The sequence below is a fragment of the Octopus sinensis genome, linkage group LG24, assembly GCF_006345805.1.
Source record: "Octopus sinensis linkage group LG24, ASM634580v1, whole genome shotgun sequence".
In the NCBI taxonomy this organism is placed as follows: Eukaryota; Metazoa; Mollusca; class Cephalopoda; order Octopoda; family Octopodidae; genus Octopus; species Octopus sinensis.
The window spans coordinates 21,533,097-21,549,261 of record NC_043020.1 but is presented as its reverse complement, the minus strand read 5'-3'; the positions used below and the strand labels follow the sequence as shown (position 1 = coordinate 21,549,261).

The 16,165-nt window shown below is 35.3% G+C and overlaps 1 protein-coding gene across 4 annotated transcripts in view; it reads left to right on the top strand.

The window, feature by feature from the left end:
- Positions 1–10,460, top strand: part of LOC115224126 (coiled-coil domain-containing protein 73-like) — a 182,801-nt gene extending 172,341 nt beyond the window's left edge. For all 4 annotated transcript variants that reach the window (XM_036512722.1, XM_029794930.2, XM_036512723.1 and 1 more), the window contains 3 exons: positions 2,003–2,208; positions 9,877–9,936; positions 10,217–10,460. In XM_036512722.1, the coding sequence (XP_036368615.1) occupies positions 2,003–2,208; positions 9,877–9,936; positions 10,217–10,438 (488 nt within the window). In that variant the 3' untranslated portion in view covers positions 10,439–10,460. The remainder of the gene's footprint in view (positions 1–2,002; positions 2,209–9,876; positions 9,937–10,216) is intronic.
- Positions 10,461–16,165: the final 5,705 nt, after the last annotated feature.

Below are 16,165 nucleotides of genomic sequence, written 5' to 3'. Positions count from 1 at the left end.
ATACCTGAAGAAGTCCTGCTCTTGTTCTTTTAGCCATACAACTTGTTTGTTAAATTGATCAATTGTTTCCTATACAGATCTCTAGTAACCCTCAATCTGATCTTTTGTTGAGTATCTTTCATAGAGATTGAGCCTCTTGCATTGAAACTGCAATAAACTGACTTGGAATTTCTAGCAAATAATTATTCAGTATTTACCATTTATGTTTTGTAGATTTATACTTTAGTTTTTCAGTCATAGCTGTGAGTTGTTGTTTCAGCTGGTGTACTTCAGAGTTTAGGTTTTTGAATTTTGTATCACCAAATTGCCTCTCTAGCTTTTTTCGGAGGTCTTCCTGACATGTGAAGTTGTTCTCTTTGTTACATTTCCTAACCACAATGATCTGTGAGATACTTTTTCACAGAAATAGAATTATATTTTTTAAGTTATGTGCTCATGCTAGTTCAGGATTCTGCTTGAATTTTGATTGCATAGCTTCAGCTCTTTGTTATATGCTAGTAATGTAATATTTCAGACATCAAAAGGATTAATGGCTTCATAGGTTGTTTCCATACCTCTAGACTGAATGGGCATCAAATATTTGTTTGCTAATTTGTTTACAGCAGCTAACTTTAATCTTCTGGATTCTTTGCTTATGTTGCTGTTGTATGGCCTGTCATTTAAATTAAGGTTCTGAACCTGTTGAAACATATCCCAGATCACTAGTAAGATGTCCACAAGTTTTTGGTGTTCTGTTTATACAGCATAGGCAAGCAGGCAGGTCCTGCCTTCCTTACTTCTTGCCCCCTCTCTCCTTCCTTCCTCTCTTCCTGCCCCCTCTCTCCTTCCTTCCTGCTTTTAATTTAAAATAAATTTTGACTGGTCATCTACTCAGTAGCAAGGTTGTGAAGGAAAGTATCTTATTTTAACCATCATCCTTTAAATCTCAAGAAGTTCTTGCAGACTTTTATAGTCCCAGATACAATAATTTGTGGAGTATGGATTAAGGATTTGCATTCTCTCTCCAAGATCCCATGTTCAGCTATACTTTGCTCCAGACAGGTTACTCTAATAATAATAGGTATGAAGCTGAAAGTGTATCTTGGGTACATGATTTGTAAACTCCTTATTAATGGTCCATAGATGTCCTCTTTCTCTTGTTTTTTTCTAACCACATTTGTGTCCAGAGGGCAACTGATTTCCACAACAGAACATATCTTCTCTTTGTGGTTCCACACAATGATACCTGGCCATTTAACTTGGTAGGTGTTTTCCACCAATATTCTTTTGACCCATTGATCTCGATATAGTCCACTTCATTTGTAGGTACTTTTTTTTTTTGCTATCCTGTTCCAAACTGTTCTTGTCACAGTATCATGCCTCAAGGTAAGATAATATCTGGAAGATGTTCTCTCACAGTTGGCAATAATATGGTTGATGTCTTTAGTCTTAGTCTTTCAAAGCCTACATTTGTTGTCTGTCAATGTTTTTTGTCTTGTATGCTGTATGTCTTGGTGGGGATCTTTTATTCTTGGATTGTATGGTGGATCCTTCAAAGTCAGATGCCATAAACTTGTCAGTGCTCCATGCCAAGCTCTTCACATGATCAACCCTTACTGTAGTTTACGTCTTACATGCCAAGTACCTACATGCTATCTTCTCAGTGAACTGGTCCATCTTTTTATTCTGTTGTTCTAAAAAGAAGATTTTACCAATGCTCCTTAGAGAGAGATCTGTATCAGCCCTTATTTCATACCTCTTCTCATGTGTATATATGTATGCATGCATTTTCTGTGTGCGCATCTTACTCAGACATACTGATACATGATATAAACAGTGATGGGACAGCTGTAAGGTATTCCTCTGTCCTCACACTGTTACAATGAATCACTGATTGATCCTAACCAATGATGCAATTGTTTATAAATTGTGAGAAAAAAAGAAAAGTAATTTAAGAAAAAAAAAGTTATTGTTTTGCTATATTTTTTATCAGCTTACTCCTTGCCTTCTTACTTTCTGACAGTACAGAACTCATGTCGGCTACAACAGAAATTAGAAAGGGTCAACAAACATCAAAGGTGTCAATTGAAACAGTGCAATGCAGATTTGGCCTTGGTACAACAAGAAATTCTGCAGATGAAAATATATGCTCAATCAGTGCCAAAAGAAATGGTCAATGCAAGACAACTTCAAGATGAAATCACAAAATATCAGCAACATATTAATAAAGTAAGATATTATATGTAATATGCAATATATATATATATATATATATATATATATATATATACAACAACAACAAATAATATGTATGAAGAAAATCATATCTTTATTTTAGATCACACCTTAAAAATCCAACAATTGTTTCAATTGCATTAACACACACACACACATATATATATATATTATATATATATATATATAATATATATATATACATATAAACAATATTATTAAAATTAATAATAATATCTTCGAAAATATATGTCAGCACAACATTATCAAGGTAATCCAAATTGGTGAAATTCCAACTGATCATCTGAAAATATTTTAGCTGTTAAGAAACGCTAACAAAAAGGAATGCTTAAATCAAATTCAACTTAGAACATTCATTCATTCAACCAATAGCAATGTCATTGAATAACTAATTTACTTTATAAAAATAAAAGATTAAAAAAATATCATACTAATTCTATATTTTTTGACAATTTGAAATCTACATAGAAAAATAATCTGAAAAAACAACTTAAAAAATGACCTAAAAATGAATATTTTTTATAAACAATCATTGATGACATTACTGGATAACTAAAGAATAAAAACTGCAGACAAGAATTCTATGTTATGCTTAATGGATAATTAAAGAATAAAAAATACAGATAATAATTCTATGTAATGCTTAACAGAAACTTAGATACTTTATGTTGCAATAATTAAATTACCTATTTATTTAATATATTAAACCCTTATATAGGAATTAACCTTATATAATAATTGAAAAATTATCATAATTAATAATATATACAATTATCCAGTGAAGTAAGAAGCTTGCTTCTCAACCCCATTGTTCTGGGTTCAGTTCCACTGCATGGCAATTTGGGCAAGTGTCTTCTACTATAGACTCACGCTGACCAAAGACTTGTGAGTGGATTTGGTAATGGAAACTGATAGAAGCCTGTCATATATATATATATATATATATATATATATATATATATATATGTATATGTGTGCCTGTGTTTATTCACCCACCATTGCTTGATGACTGACGTTGGTGTGTTTACATCCACGTAACTTAGCAATTCAGCCAAAGAAACCGATAAAATAAGTACTAGGCTTACAAAGAATAAGTCCTGGGATCGATTTGTTCAACTAAAGGCAATGCTCCAGTATGGCCACAGTCAAAATAAATTGTATGTATTATTAGTTGTACATAGATATCTTAGAACAAAAGATATGTATATAAGCATTTGCATACAAATGCTCCGATTGATGTAAACATTTCAATTAGATTGAATCTTCCAAACATGATTATAGACATAGGATTTATGTATATCAATAAAAAAAGATGCAGACAGGAGTACATAGAGGTTTGAAGATGTAGAATTACAGAATCATGCATATATATATAGGGGGAGAATTCACAAAAAAACAAAAAAGACAGGTGGTGTAGACAACAAACTGATATATTAGTATAACGCTCAGGAAGTGAAAAAAGTCTTTAACGTTTCGAGCCTACGCTCTTCCACAAAAAGGAACACAGAAAGAAACAAGGAGAGAAAATAAAGAATGTGTAGTGGCTAGCGATCTATCATGGTGATATATATATATGTATGTATGTATATATCGCTATTATAGATCACTAGCCACTATACATTCTTTATTTTCTCTCCTTGTTTCTTTCTGTGGAAGAGCGTAGGCTCAAAATGTTAGACTTTTTCACTTCCTAAGCGTTATACTAATACATGTTTGTTGTCTACACCACCTGTCTTTTTTGTGAATTCTTCCCCTATATATATATGCATGATTCTGTAATTCTACACCTTCAAACCTCTATGTACTCCTGTATGCATGCATACATACATACATCCTAATTATGGCCCAACATTGTAATGTCCAGCGAAGTACTCACACCCTATTTCCTGCTACGTTAAACTATTATGCTTAGGAACCCGAGGATGTACCTCGTGAAACACGTGTTACCAAGGAATAAAACAGAATAAAACACTTGAAATTTTGCAGTTCGTATTAGAACTATAGCTCTTTTATTTGAAATTATCTCTTTGTAATTGCCTCCATGTTTATTAACTTTTATTTGTGTATATTTTCCTTGCTATCTTTATTTTTATTTTTACTCGTATTTACTTTTATTCGTATTCCTTTCATTTTTATTCACATTTTTTTAATATATGATTAAAATAGTATTTGTAAATTTAATTTTATTTGGAACACTATATATAACTAACATAGTTTTTGTAAATTTTTGTATATTTTTTGTGATTTTTATTCCTTACTTTATTCGTGTAACTTTTATTTCTGTAACTTTTTATCTTTATTTGAATTTTTATCTGAATTATGGCTTGTACTGTAGAGTCCAGTGAAACTAAACATACCTAATTTAAACATACTTATTTTGCACATATTTATGGGATTTCAAAATTAAAATATAGTTTATTGTATTGAACATTGATAAAGTTATAAGGGCCTGATGATTGGAGTGGCATCTTGAGAGGGGTTCCAGGGAAACATGGAGTGGTTTAGGAACCCGAGGATGTACCTCATGAAACACGTGTTGCCAAGGAATAAAACAGTAGGTATTTAAAATAAAAATAAAAATTCTTTTTATTTGGGGAGAAGTAGGGGTATACTATCTCTAAATTAAAATATATATATGTATCCATATCTGTTTCCGTGTATGAATGTTTATTTAATATGTGCATTAAACAGATTGGTGTGTCTGTATTTTTACTTAGCCAGTGTATTTTGTGTACCTATATGTTATGTATGTAGCTATATATATATTACATATTCATATTTGTGCAGCTGAATGTGTTTGTATGGGTATCTTTCTACAATCAATAGGAGAGTGTATTATGTATATATGTGCATGTGTTTGTATGTGTGTATGCGCACACGCCTATATGTATGCATATGTCTCTAAAGGTACATATATTTATGTGTTCCTGCTTGTCCATTTATTTTTATGAGTATTTTTTAATATTGTGTATATGTGTTCCTGTATCTTATTTTGTGTTTATACTTATGTATACAGTGACGGCATGTGGCCTAGTGGTTAGGCTGTTGCACTCATGATCACTAGATCGTGGGTTTGATTTCCAAACTGAGTGCATGTTGTGTTCTTGAACAAAGCACTTCATTTCATATTGCTCCATTCCCCTTTTGATCATGGGGAAATGTTGGCCTGCTTGTGTAGTCAGCAGGTGGCATTATTTGAAGGCTAAAACAATGCAAAAACACATTGTGATCAGCAATGTATAACGTCTGATAGCCTGGTTGGTCATGTAATCACTTATGTATACATATGTTTGAGTGTGTGCTGTTTGTCTCTGTGTGCTATGTATGTATATTATAGGAGTATGAATATACTGCTATGTGTATGTGTGTGGTTGTGTATTTTAAATTTTTCTTTGTCTTTTTAGTATGTTAATGTTTATAGGTATCTGCTCCTTAGGTAGGTCAGTTGACTTCAGTACTGTTTATTGAGACAATGCATTTGACCTTTTAGCCCTATTTGAAAGCAACTGCTGTTGTTCAAAGCTATCCCTTTAATTTTTAATTTTCATATCTCCTGCTGACTGTTCCAAATTATGTTTTATTTTATTGTTTATATGTATTTTCAAACACTCGAAATATTTTAAATTTAATCTAACTACTTTAAATTCCTGTCTTTTGTTTACATTAAGGATGGTCAAGTTCCTAAAGATCTTAATCCAGCATCTTAATTGATAACATACAAATGTCATTATTATTTACATTTATCCTTTAATGACAATATGATTTGAATTTTATCAATTATTGATCTTCCATACATTGTTTATATAATGGATAATTTTGTATGTATATGCAGAGTATACATCATGTTCTGGTGATCTGAAGAACTAGCTTTCTATATCTGCATTGATCAGTAAATGTACAATTGTACTGTGCAATGTGTAGCATGCATACTGGTGCAGGCATGTAAAATAATTTATTATACACTGAAATTATTATTACATGAAGGCTGCAAAACAGCCATAATCTTATGGCTATCAATTAAGTGGTTAAATAAATATATTTAACTGCTCACTTTTTATGGTCTATATATATATTTTATGATCATCATTTAACATCCTCCTTCCATGCTGGCATGGGTTGGACAGTTTGACAAGAGTTGGGCAGGCAGGAGCCTGCACCATGCTTCTGTGTCTGTTTTGGCATGGTCTTTGTGGTTGGATGCCCTTCCTAACACCAGTGCAATGGCCCAGTGGTTAGGACAGCAGACTCGCAGTTTCAATTCCCAGACTGGGCATTGTGAGTATTTATTGAGCGAAAACACCTAAAGCTCCACGACGCTCCAGTAGGGGGGGGGCGAATTCTGCTGTACTTTCTCTTCCTGTTTCTGTTGTACCTGTATTTCAAGGGCCAGCCTTGTCACACTCGGTCACGATGAATCTCCCTGAGAACTACAGTAAGGGCACATGTGTCTGTGACATGCTCAACCACTTGCATGTTAATTTCATAAGCAGGCTGTTCCGTTGATCGGATCAACTGGAACCCTCATCATCATAACCGACGGAGTTCCACGATGATGACAACACGTATTAATAATGATAAGGAAAATGGAGATCTATCACATCCAATAGCAGGTGATTAATCCTACTATCATCACCAGAACCTTCATTAGCCTACTGGGAATTTGACCCAGTGTTTCCACTAGCTGCACCTTTTTGAGGTGAGGGTTGGACTTTGCAATATATGTCCTTGTTAATGATGATTACATCGTAACCATTTCTCTCGTCCATACTTAACTCACCACCTTCATGAAGATAGTGTGCTCCTTCCACCCAGCCCTTGAATTTACTTCCAACATCTCTGCTTCACACCTTGGAGTGGAATTCTGTAAGGTGATACCTTAACACCTTATCTATTTTTGGTGGTTATGGATCATGTGATGAAAGCTGCATGCGGAGGATGGAATTCGCATATCAGAGTCACATAAGTTGGCCTATCCGGCATTTGCAGATGAGATTGTTCTCTTTGCTCTTAGCCTCGTAGAAGCACAGGACTACTTGGATCATGCCATGCAAGAAGCAAAGACTGTGGGGCTAGAAATAAACAAATCAAAAACAGTATATCACCATTAATATAAACTCAGATGAAACAACAGGTATCCTGGCAAATGGAAAGCAACTATCCAGGGTTGATAAATTCACTTACCTTGGATCAACTGTAATTGATCTCTCTCACAGCTCAAACACAGAAGGAGAGTGGCATGTAGAGCAATGCCGTAGCTTCAACACCTCTGGTCATCTGACATCAACTCAACATTGAAGATAAAGATGTACAAAATTCTTTCTTCTAATTTTTATATATGGATGCAAGACATGGGTAATAAACATGAATTGGTAAAGAGCCATGGTGAATACTTTCCACACAAAAAAAACTAAGGAAAATATATTAGATATCCTATAATGACCACATTTCCAATGATATATTGTATCAAATGGCTGATGAATACCAAATAAGCACAAAGATAAAGGAACATTGGCTGAGATAGATTGGTCACCAACTGCAGCACCCACCCACTGAATGTTATCAACAGTGCTTGTTGCTTTAAGCATCTTACAAGGTGGAAAGCATCAGAGGAAATGACCAAGAATGACTTACCACTGTATGATTTGTGCAAATTGTGAGATGTCACTCTACGAAATACTTCTAGCAGCTGAAGATAGAAATGTGTAGAAAACCTTAATAAACTATGTCTTCCAATGACTGACTATACCCTTTTTCCCTATTATTCATATTTCTTTGTTGAATTTTGAATAATAAATATTGATTAACACACACACACAAACAAGGCTTCTTTCAGTTTCATCTGCCAAATCTACTCACAAGGCTTTGGTTATAAGAAGACACTTGCCCAAGGTGCCACAGACTGAGACTGAACCAAGAACCATGGTAAAGAAATTTTAGATCAATTCAAAAAAATCTGGGTCATATTTGATGTGTAAAGAAGTATTTTCACAGCAGTGTGGAGAAATTCCTGCTTTAGAATGCCGCCTATGGACAAGTGGATGCATTTTGAGTCCCTTTGCTCTGTTCAGTACGAGATATTCAGACAACTCTAAACTATCTGGAAGTTTTAGCTTCCTTATAAGAAATCAGAAAATATTGGGTCATCCCACAAATAATGCGGTTTTTTCAATTGCATGAATTAAAATTCAGAGTGGGGACAGGATAAACTACTTGCATCAACTTGCTATAAAAGCAGGTAGTAATTTTACCTTATACTTATTCTTAGTGCAAGTTTTGAAGAATGTAGTTCAGTTCAATTTTAACAGTTATTTTTTTCAAAGCTAGAGTGACAAAGGAGTGCATTCAGCATGTTTTGTTTTATGAGTTCAGTAAAGGCAACAACGCAATGTGAAGTGCAAGGAATATTAATGTAGTGTATGAGGATTGGACAATAAGTGTAAGCCAGTGTCAACGGTGATTCCAGAAATTCTGGGCTGAAAACTACAGCCTAGAAAATGAAGCATGTCCAGGAAGATCTGTAGAGCTTGACAAGGATGTCCTGCAAACCCTGGTAGAACAAAATCCCATCATAACTGTTGAGGAACTAGCAGAGAAGCTTGGATTTGGTCATTCAACCATTTATTGACACCTGCGTGCAATAAGAAAAATCAGCAAATTGGGTCAATGGAGTCCTCACAAACTTTCTGAGTCTAATCGCACAGAGAGTGAACATATGCTTTTCTTTGTTGTCACGTCTCATGCATGAACCTTTTTTGGACCAAATAGTGACTGGTGATGAGAAATGGGTTCTCTATAAAAATGTCAAGCACTGATATAGTGGGTAGGGAAAGAAGAAACACCGGCACCCCAAGTTAAAGAAGGTCTTCACCCATGTGTCAGGTGTTGTTATTTGTTTGGTGGGATATGAAAGGTTTTGTCCACTTTGAACTTTTAAATCCAAACCAAATGATAACAAAGGAGATCTACTGCAAACAGCTTGAGTGGCTTAAGTCAGCGCTAAAAGGAAAATGACAATCTTTGGTTTCATGATGAAGGGTGTTCTTTCATCAAAATAATGCTTGGCCACATACAGTGAGGATAACATTCCAAAGACTGGAGCAGTTTGAATGGGAAATGATACTCCACCCACCATATTCACTGGACACTGCCCCATCTGATTATCATTTATTCTGCAGTCTTCAAAATCATTTGGACAGAAAAAATATGAATTCTGTAGACGAGGTCAGAACAGTACAGGAGGAGTATTTTTCATCACGGACAAGTGAATTTTGGAAGAGGAGCTTTGCAAGTCTGCCAGATAGATGGAAGAGCATTGTAGAAAATGAAGGAGAGTATATTTTAGATTAAAAAAAGAACTTTGTTTATCTTAATTTGAAAAATAAAAGAAGTATAAAAAAAACTGCATTATTTATGGGATGATCCAATATATTTACTGATCACATGCATCAGCCACTAGGCCAGAACAAAATATATTGGTGGCACAGGAAGCAGTGGTGTCAAATATGTTTGGGACACACTTGATCGCTAAAGGGGCATTTTCACTGTTTTGCTATGGAGAAAAAATCTTGCTTTACTGTTTTACATTCATTTTAAATAGCTTTTAGCAGTTGTTTTCCAAGTTACAGTATTCTATTATTTCAGCTGAACATTGAAAAAGAAGAAACATTGAAACAATTGGAGAAATCTAACCAGAAAAATGACGTAAGCCAACTTTTCTGTCAACAATATCTAATCTGATTTAACATCATTGATGTCATCATCACCATTATTATTATCAATACCAGCTCGTAATCATCACTGTCACCCCACTACCATCATCAACAACACCACTAAGCACATAATTATCAAAATATCTAACTCAAAGGAAAGTTAAATTCAAGAAATCTTTTTACCCATTTTCTCCCTCTTACCCTCACTCTCTATTATTTTCCTCCTCATTCTCACCTTTTCTTGCTCATTCTATTTCTCTGTTTTCTTTTAGATATTGATGAAAAACCTAACTAATGTGCAGAATCTCTTGAAATATCAAACAGAAAATGCTAAAAAATTCAAAATGGGTTTTGGAAAAATTGAGAAGGAATCTAAAGAAATAACAGACATGAATCTAACAACAACACAACTACAGCAACTTAAACAAAATATTGAACCCAACTCATTGGTTACCCATCATGATGAACCTAAAGCTGCTTCTATGGATACTTAGCATCAGGTAAACATCACAATAGTACCTCTCTAGTTCACAGATGGACTGGACAGGGTGTGTGGGCAAGAAGTTGTGAGAGTGTGAAAGGCGAGTGGTAGATAGAGGAAAGGGGAAGGAAAATGCAGAAAGTGTTGAACACAGGTGGAGGGGAGGAGTTGGGAAGATGAGTTGTTGGGGAGAGATTCATCAAGAACAGACTGTGTGCAGGGGCAGAGACATAACCAACATGTCTTAAAGGCCCAATTTTTGCTTAGATCAACAGGTCATCTTAAGCACAGTAACTCATGAATCATCTTGGTTCTTTGTCATCTCCTTGGTGAGGTTCAACAATTGGAGATCATTTTTCACCACTTGGTCCCATGTCTTACTGGGTTTCTATTTTCCACAGGTTCTGTCCACATTTAGTGATTGACACTGCTTTATTCATAAAAGTAGTCTTCTCTCTTGCACACTACATGTGATGTCCCTCTCATCCAATTTTTCTCTCAACACATCTACATTTTGTTATACATGCACACTGGCATGACAGAATTCTGGTTTTGTTTCTTTCAAAACTTTGTATATTCTCTGCTTTCACAGCCCACATTTTGCTACCATGTAGCATTGCTGTTTGACACAAGCATCATACAATCTGCCTTTCACTCAGTGGGTACCTTTTGTTGCCAATAAAGATAATAATTCTCTAAACTTTCTCTATCTCACTCATAGTCTAGCAATTGTACTTTCAAAACAACCTCCCCTACTGCTAATTAGATCACCTACGTACAGGAACTATCTATTAGCTCTAAGGAGCCTTCTGGACATTCACGGAAATCTATTTCCTATGTATTTCTGGTGCTTATTGCTCCTATGCATACAAAATCTATTTTCTCTGTTAACCACCCTGTGATTCCACTACACCTCTTATGTGACATAGCTCACACTTGGTACACCACATGAAATTTCTACCTATACCTTTGCTACATTATGAGTCAGGCCATTTTCATGAAGGGATTATTGGGTTGTCTGTTTTTTGCTTACCAGAACTGTCCTAAGTTAACTTTTAGGCTAAACAATTTATTTTCTAATTCTACTACAAATAATGATTAAAAGGAGATTGAGAAGTGAGCCGGATAAATTCTACCTGCACATTAATTTCATTGTTAATAACTCTCATCTTACTGTCAGCATCACTATACATAGTTTGGATGGCTCTCACCAGATATTCATCTATCTCAAAATTCTGTAGTACCCACCAGATAAGTGAGTAATGGACTCTGTCAAAGACTTTCTCCACCTCACCAGATGTCAAGTACAGTGGTTTATTTTTGACTAAATTCTTTCCCTGTAGTGCTTTACTAGTAGAAAACATCAATATTATTTCTTCCTAGTGTAAAACCAAACTGGATCCTATCTAAATTAACGCTCTTGCTAATTAGTTGAGCTTAAAATCCTTTCCATAATTTTTATGACCTGGTCCAGCAGTTTGACACCACTGGTATTATTTCTCCAAGGCTTCTTCTTTAGCCTTATAACAGCTAACTATAATGCTGATACATCAGTCATTGGGCACGATACCTTCTTGTTCAACCTGATTAACTATACAGGCAACTAAGTCGTATCCCATGCTATCAGATATTTTAAGCATCTTGATGATATATCCTGATGGACCATGGGATTTTCTTGTCAACTCCTCATGAGGTTCACATCTAGATATCCCATTTCTCTCATGCATTTTCCATGTTTAGTAACCTTTCATAGTATTTCTATGCCTCTTTCTTTTCTGAACCACTAAGTGCACCATCATCCATCTGTTCACACTCTCCCAAATTACAATTTTCTCTAATACACTGCCTTACAATCTGTAACACTTCATGCCTCTGATCCTCACAACCAAAGAACATCAGTAAACATCTTCCTTTCTGATTCTTGTTTACCGATCTGGTATATTTCTCTGCTACCTCCATATTCCCAATCCTGTCTCTTCACCTTTATGGCTTTGCCAACTTCATTGTTTCACCATTATGTCACCTTTAGTCTGGTTGGAAATTTGAACTAGTCACAAATTTGGTCTGTTATTTTCAATAGGTTGTCCTAAAGGAACGTCCAGCTTTCCTTTACATTATAAGTTGCTATTGCCTCCTTTTTGTCAAATGCTTCATCTAGTACTCCTCTAAATTTCTGACTGTTCACTGAACCTTTAAGCTTCCACTGCTGTACTCCCCTCTTCTTTATTTCCCATCTCTGATTCCTTTTAGCTTTAAGTCTGAAGTCACTAGCTACTAACCTATGCTAGGTTGTGCATGAAGGGCTTTGCATGCACAAGTCTCTGCCTATCCTGTTTTCTAGTGAGAATGTAGCCAATCTGGCTTGTGTGCTCACCAGAATGATGGTGATCAGGCAACTGGTTAGTTTCTTGAAGTCACTTACATCATTTCCAGCACTACAACCATAGTTTCCTTACACACCATGGAATCCATTGGATTACTGCTCAACATATCCATTGAAGTCACCAGTCACAACAATAATGTCACTATTGTTTGTCATTGAGGTAATCTGCAAAAATGCTTAGTAAAATTGGTTCTTTTGTTCATCCACTAGACCCAATTGAGGAGCTTACGTGGAAACATATGTTGTTGTTGAATTAGCCAAGATTAGCCTGAACTTAAATATCTTGTTGCATACTCTAACTACAACCTTCTCTAACTATTTTTGTCCCTCTATTGATAACCTCTCATCTGATACAAAGCCATCTTTCCCTACCAAAAATATGCTTACTCCTCTCACACATCACTATTGCTCACCTGGAATATATTGTATCTCTGTTCTTTGCCTGTGAGAAGTCTAATCTGAGGCTCCTCTCCACTTTTAGAGCCTCCTCTTCCACTGTTAATTCAATCACCTAGGTAATAGTAACTATCTACCTCCAAGGCACCTAGAACATTTAAGAAAATCTATTTCCTGTGTGTTCATAGTATTTACAGTTCCTGCATATCTGCCTCACACAGACAACTTTCTGTTAAACTTTGTGATTACATTGTACTTCTTGTGTCCACAGCTTGCTCAAGGTACACCAAGTGGAATTTCTATCTACACCTACATATTGAACAATACCTCCCTGAAGGGATTAGTAACTTGTCTACTTACTAGTACTTTGGTGTTTGCTAAATTAACAAGGTGCATTGATTCCAAACCTTGGTTCCATACCTGAAATTCTTCTCTAATTCTACTATAGATTTGGCTATATGAACAAGGTCATCAGCATACAGAAGTTCCTAAGGGCGACCAGTTTTAAATACTACTTTTATGGTTTGGAAGACTATGATAAACAAGAGAAGGCTGAGAACTAAGCCTCAGTGAACTCCTGCCTGCTCAAAATTCATTGCTGACCTTCACCTTGTTAACTTCATGTACTGTCTCATCCATTTATAAAGAGGATATTTCTAAGTGAGATCAAACACTTTGAGTTTTTTAGCAAGATCAATTGCCTTCATCTCAGAGATAGTTTGCTATGCCCCTCTTTTAACTGACTGCTCCTAAAATATTCTGAAATTATACTATAAATTTTCACTGCAAGTCTGGATTTTTGTAAAAGACGGTTTCTAGCCACAAGTCTGCAAGAGCTTGCAAAGTTACCTGATGACACTCTGACAAAGTTAACAGATGACAACCCTGTTGTAGTGCTAATTATCTGGTTCATAGTTACACTTGAATAAATTTCTGCCTCAATCAATAACTGATCTATCTTTTGGCTAAGACATCTCAAAGCACACAATACTATGTGAAACTGCCCAGATATATGACCCATTTTTCCTTAAAAGGATCCTCTAAGTATGGAATTTTCAAAGCCCTCTTGCAGAGATCCATATCCATCCAAACAGATATAGGTGGTGCATTCTCCCCTCTAACTATCTTATTTAATTTAGAAAGATTTTCTCATCCTGTTATCAATGTTGACCAGTGATTGGTTACAGAATTTATAATGGGTAATGGGTGTGCATAATCTACTTTACCATCCCTCTCAATAATCAATGAATTGTATGCTCCTCATAAAGGTATGTCCTGCTTCTTTGAGTCTAATTTTGAATTATCGTTAAATTGTTCAGTGGTAACTTCAATATCTTCAGATTCAATTGTTGGTTCATCAGTCTCGCTAGAGGCACATGTCTCAGATTCAGAATCCTGTAGATTTCTGTCTATTGAAATGTCTGGCCAGTAGCTATGCCAGATCAATTTCCTTTATGCCTTGGATTCTTCATCATACTGACCTAGTTGGAAGTCTGGACAATGTGGATTTTGGTAAGGTGTTGGATTTCCAGTATTGTTAGTCTTTTGTACATCTAATAGTGACTTGGGTACATCTACCCATCTCAAGTCAGTAAGTTGATTGAGGTTTAATGGGTCACTGAAAATCTCCTTACCGATAAGGGCTATTTCTTGGTAAACAACAATGGCTGTGCCATGAAAAGAGTTTCTACCATCTGGAGTGGCTACCTGACTGTCAGTGTTGTCCAGTGATCCAAGAATTGGTTTGTCCTTGCTAAGATTAGCTGGAATATAAATTCCTTCATGTTTCTTCATATTGTCCTTCACTACACAAGCTATCTGTGAAATATGTTTTGTTACAGAATGGTGAAGAAAGCCAATTTCTCTCTTGCATGATAGGAATGCAAGGAAAATTTCACATGTTAGTGTTTCAGTTTCAGAACGAAATTTAGAAACATCAGATTTTGCCTTGTATGACATTTGTTTATCTGACTTGTGCACTAAACTTTGGCACATTATGTTTATTGTATTTCTTTTGTCTCCACTCGTCCCAATCCTCATACCTTCAATAATCCAACACAACAATGAATACAGCTTGTGTGGTATATATTTATCATCCACCACTAAAGTTTCAAGGGTTATATTTGGCATTATGAATTGCATGTCATATTATTCTGCTTACATCAAAAAGCTTTAGCATGTCTTTCTCATGACTGGCTACATTGAATTTGACATCTATAGGTCTTGTAAACTTGATGTTTTTGCAGTGTTTCAAAATCTTTTCCTTTAGTGGTGTATGATTTATTTCTACATTATCATCTATACCAGTCACTCATACACTCTTTGTAGAATTTCTCTACCTCTACTATAGACATAATTTTGCCATCATCTAAAGACCTCCTGCAATGCTTTTAACACTACATTTTTCTTCTGTATTGGTAAGACAACTTCCACTAGTGCTTGTAAACCCTTTAGGAGAAGAGCAGTACTTTGCCCGCTGTCTTGTGGTACATTATATCTTTTGACAGGGATCTTTCTCAGCTATGATTTCTGCATGATATACTTTCCAGCTTTATTATTATCACTTTTCTACACGATTTCATATATTTGATACCCAATATTCTCAGTGCTGCATGCATGTAACTTTCGTAATTCTTTTTTTTGGCAAAAGAAGCATTTAGATTTTTGAAATGATTTTGATTTTGATTTTGTGAAAGAGCCAGATGAGGGCGACCTCACTTGCGTTTAAGAGGTGATATTGTCTCCTTGCTATTGTTGCATCATATCTAGCCTTTGCTCTCTTCAGGTGGTCTGAATTGGTTGCATTGGAATAACATTTTCTATGCCAGAATGCTTGTTGTTTTATCAAATAATCTGCAGTATTGTCCTTGTCAAGTCTTTCTTTCAAGTCGGCCAAAGTATTTGTTTGCCTGACGAATTTTGAAATGTTTCTACAGCTGGATTTCTTACTGTGGGTCCAGT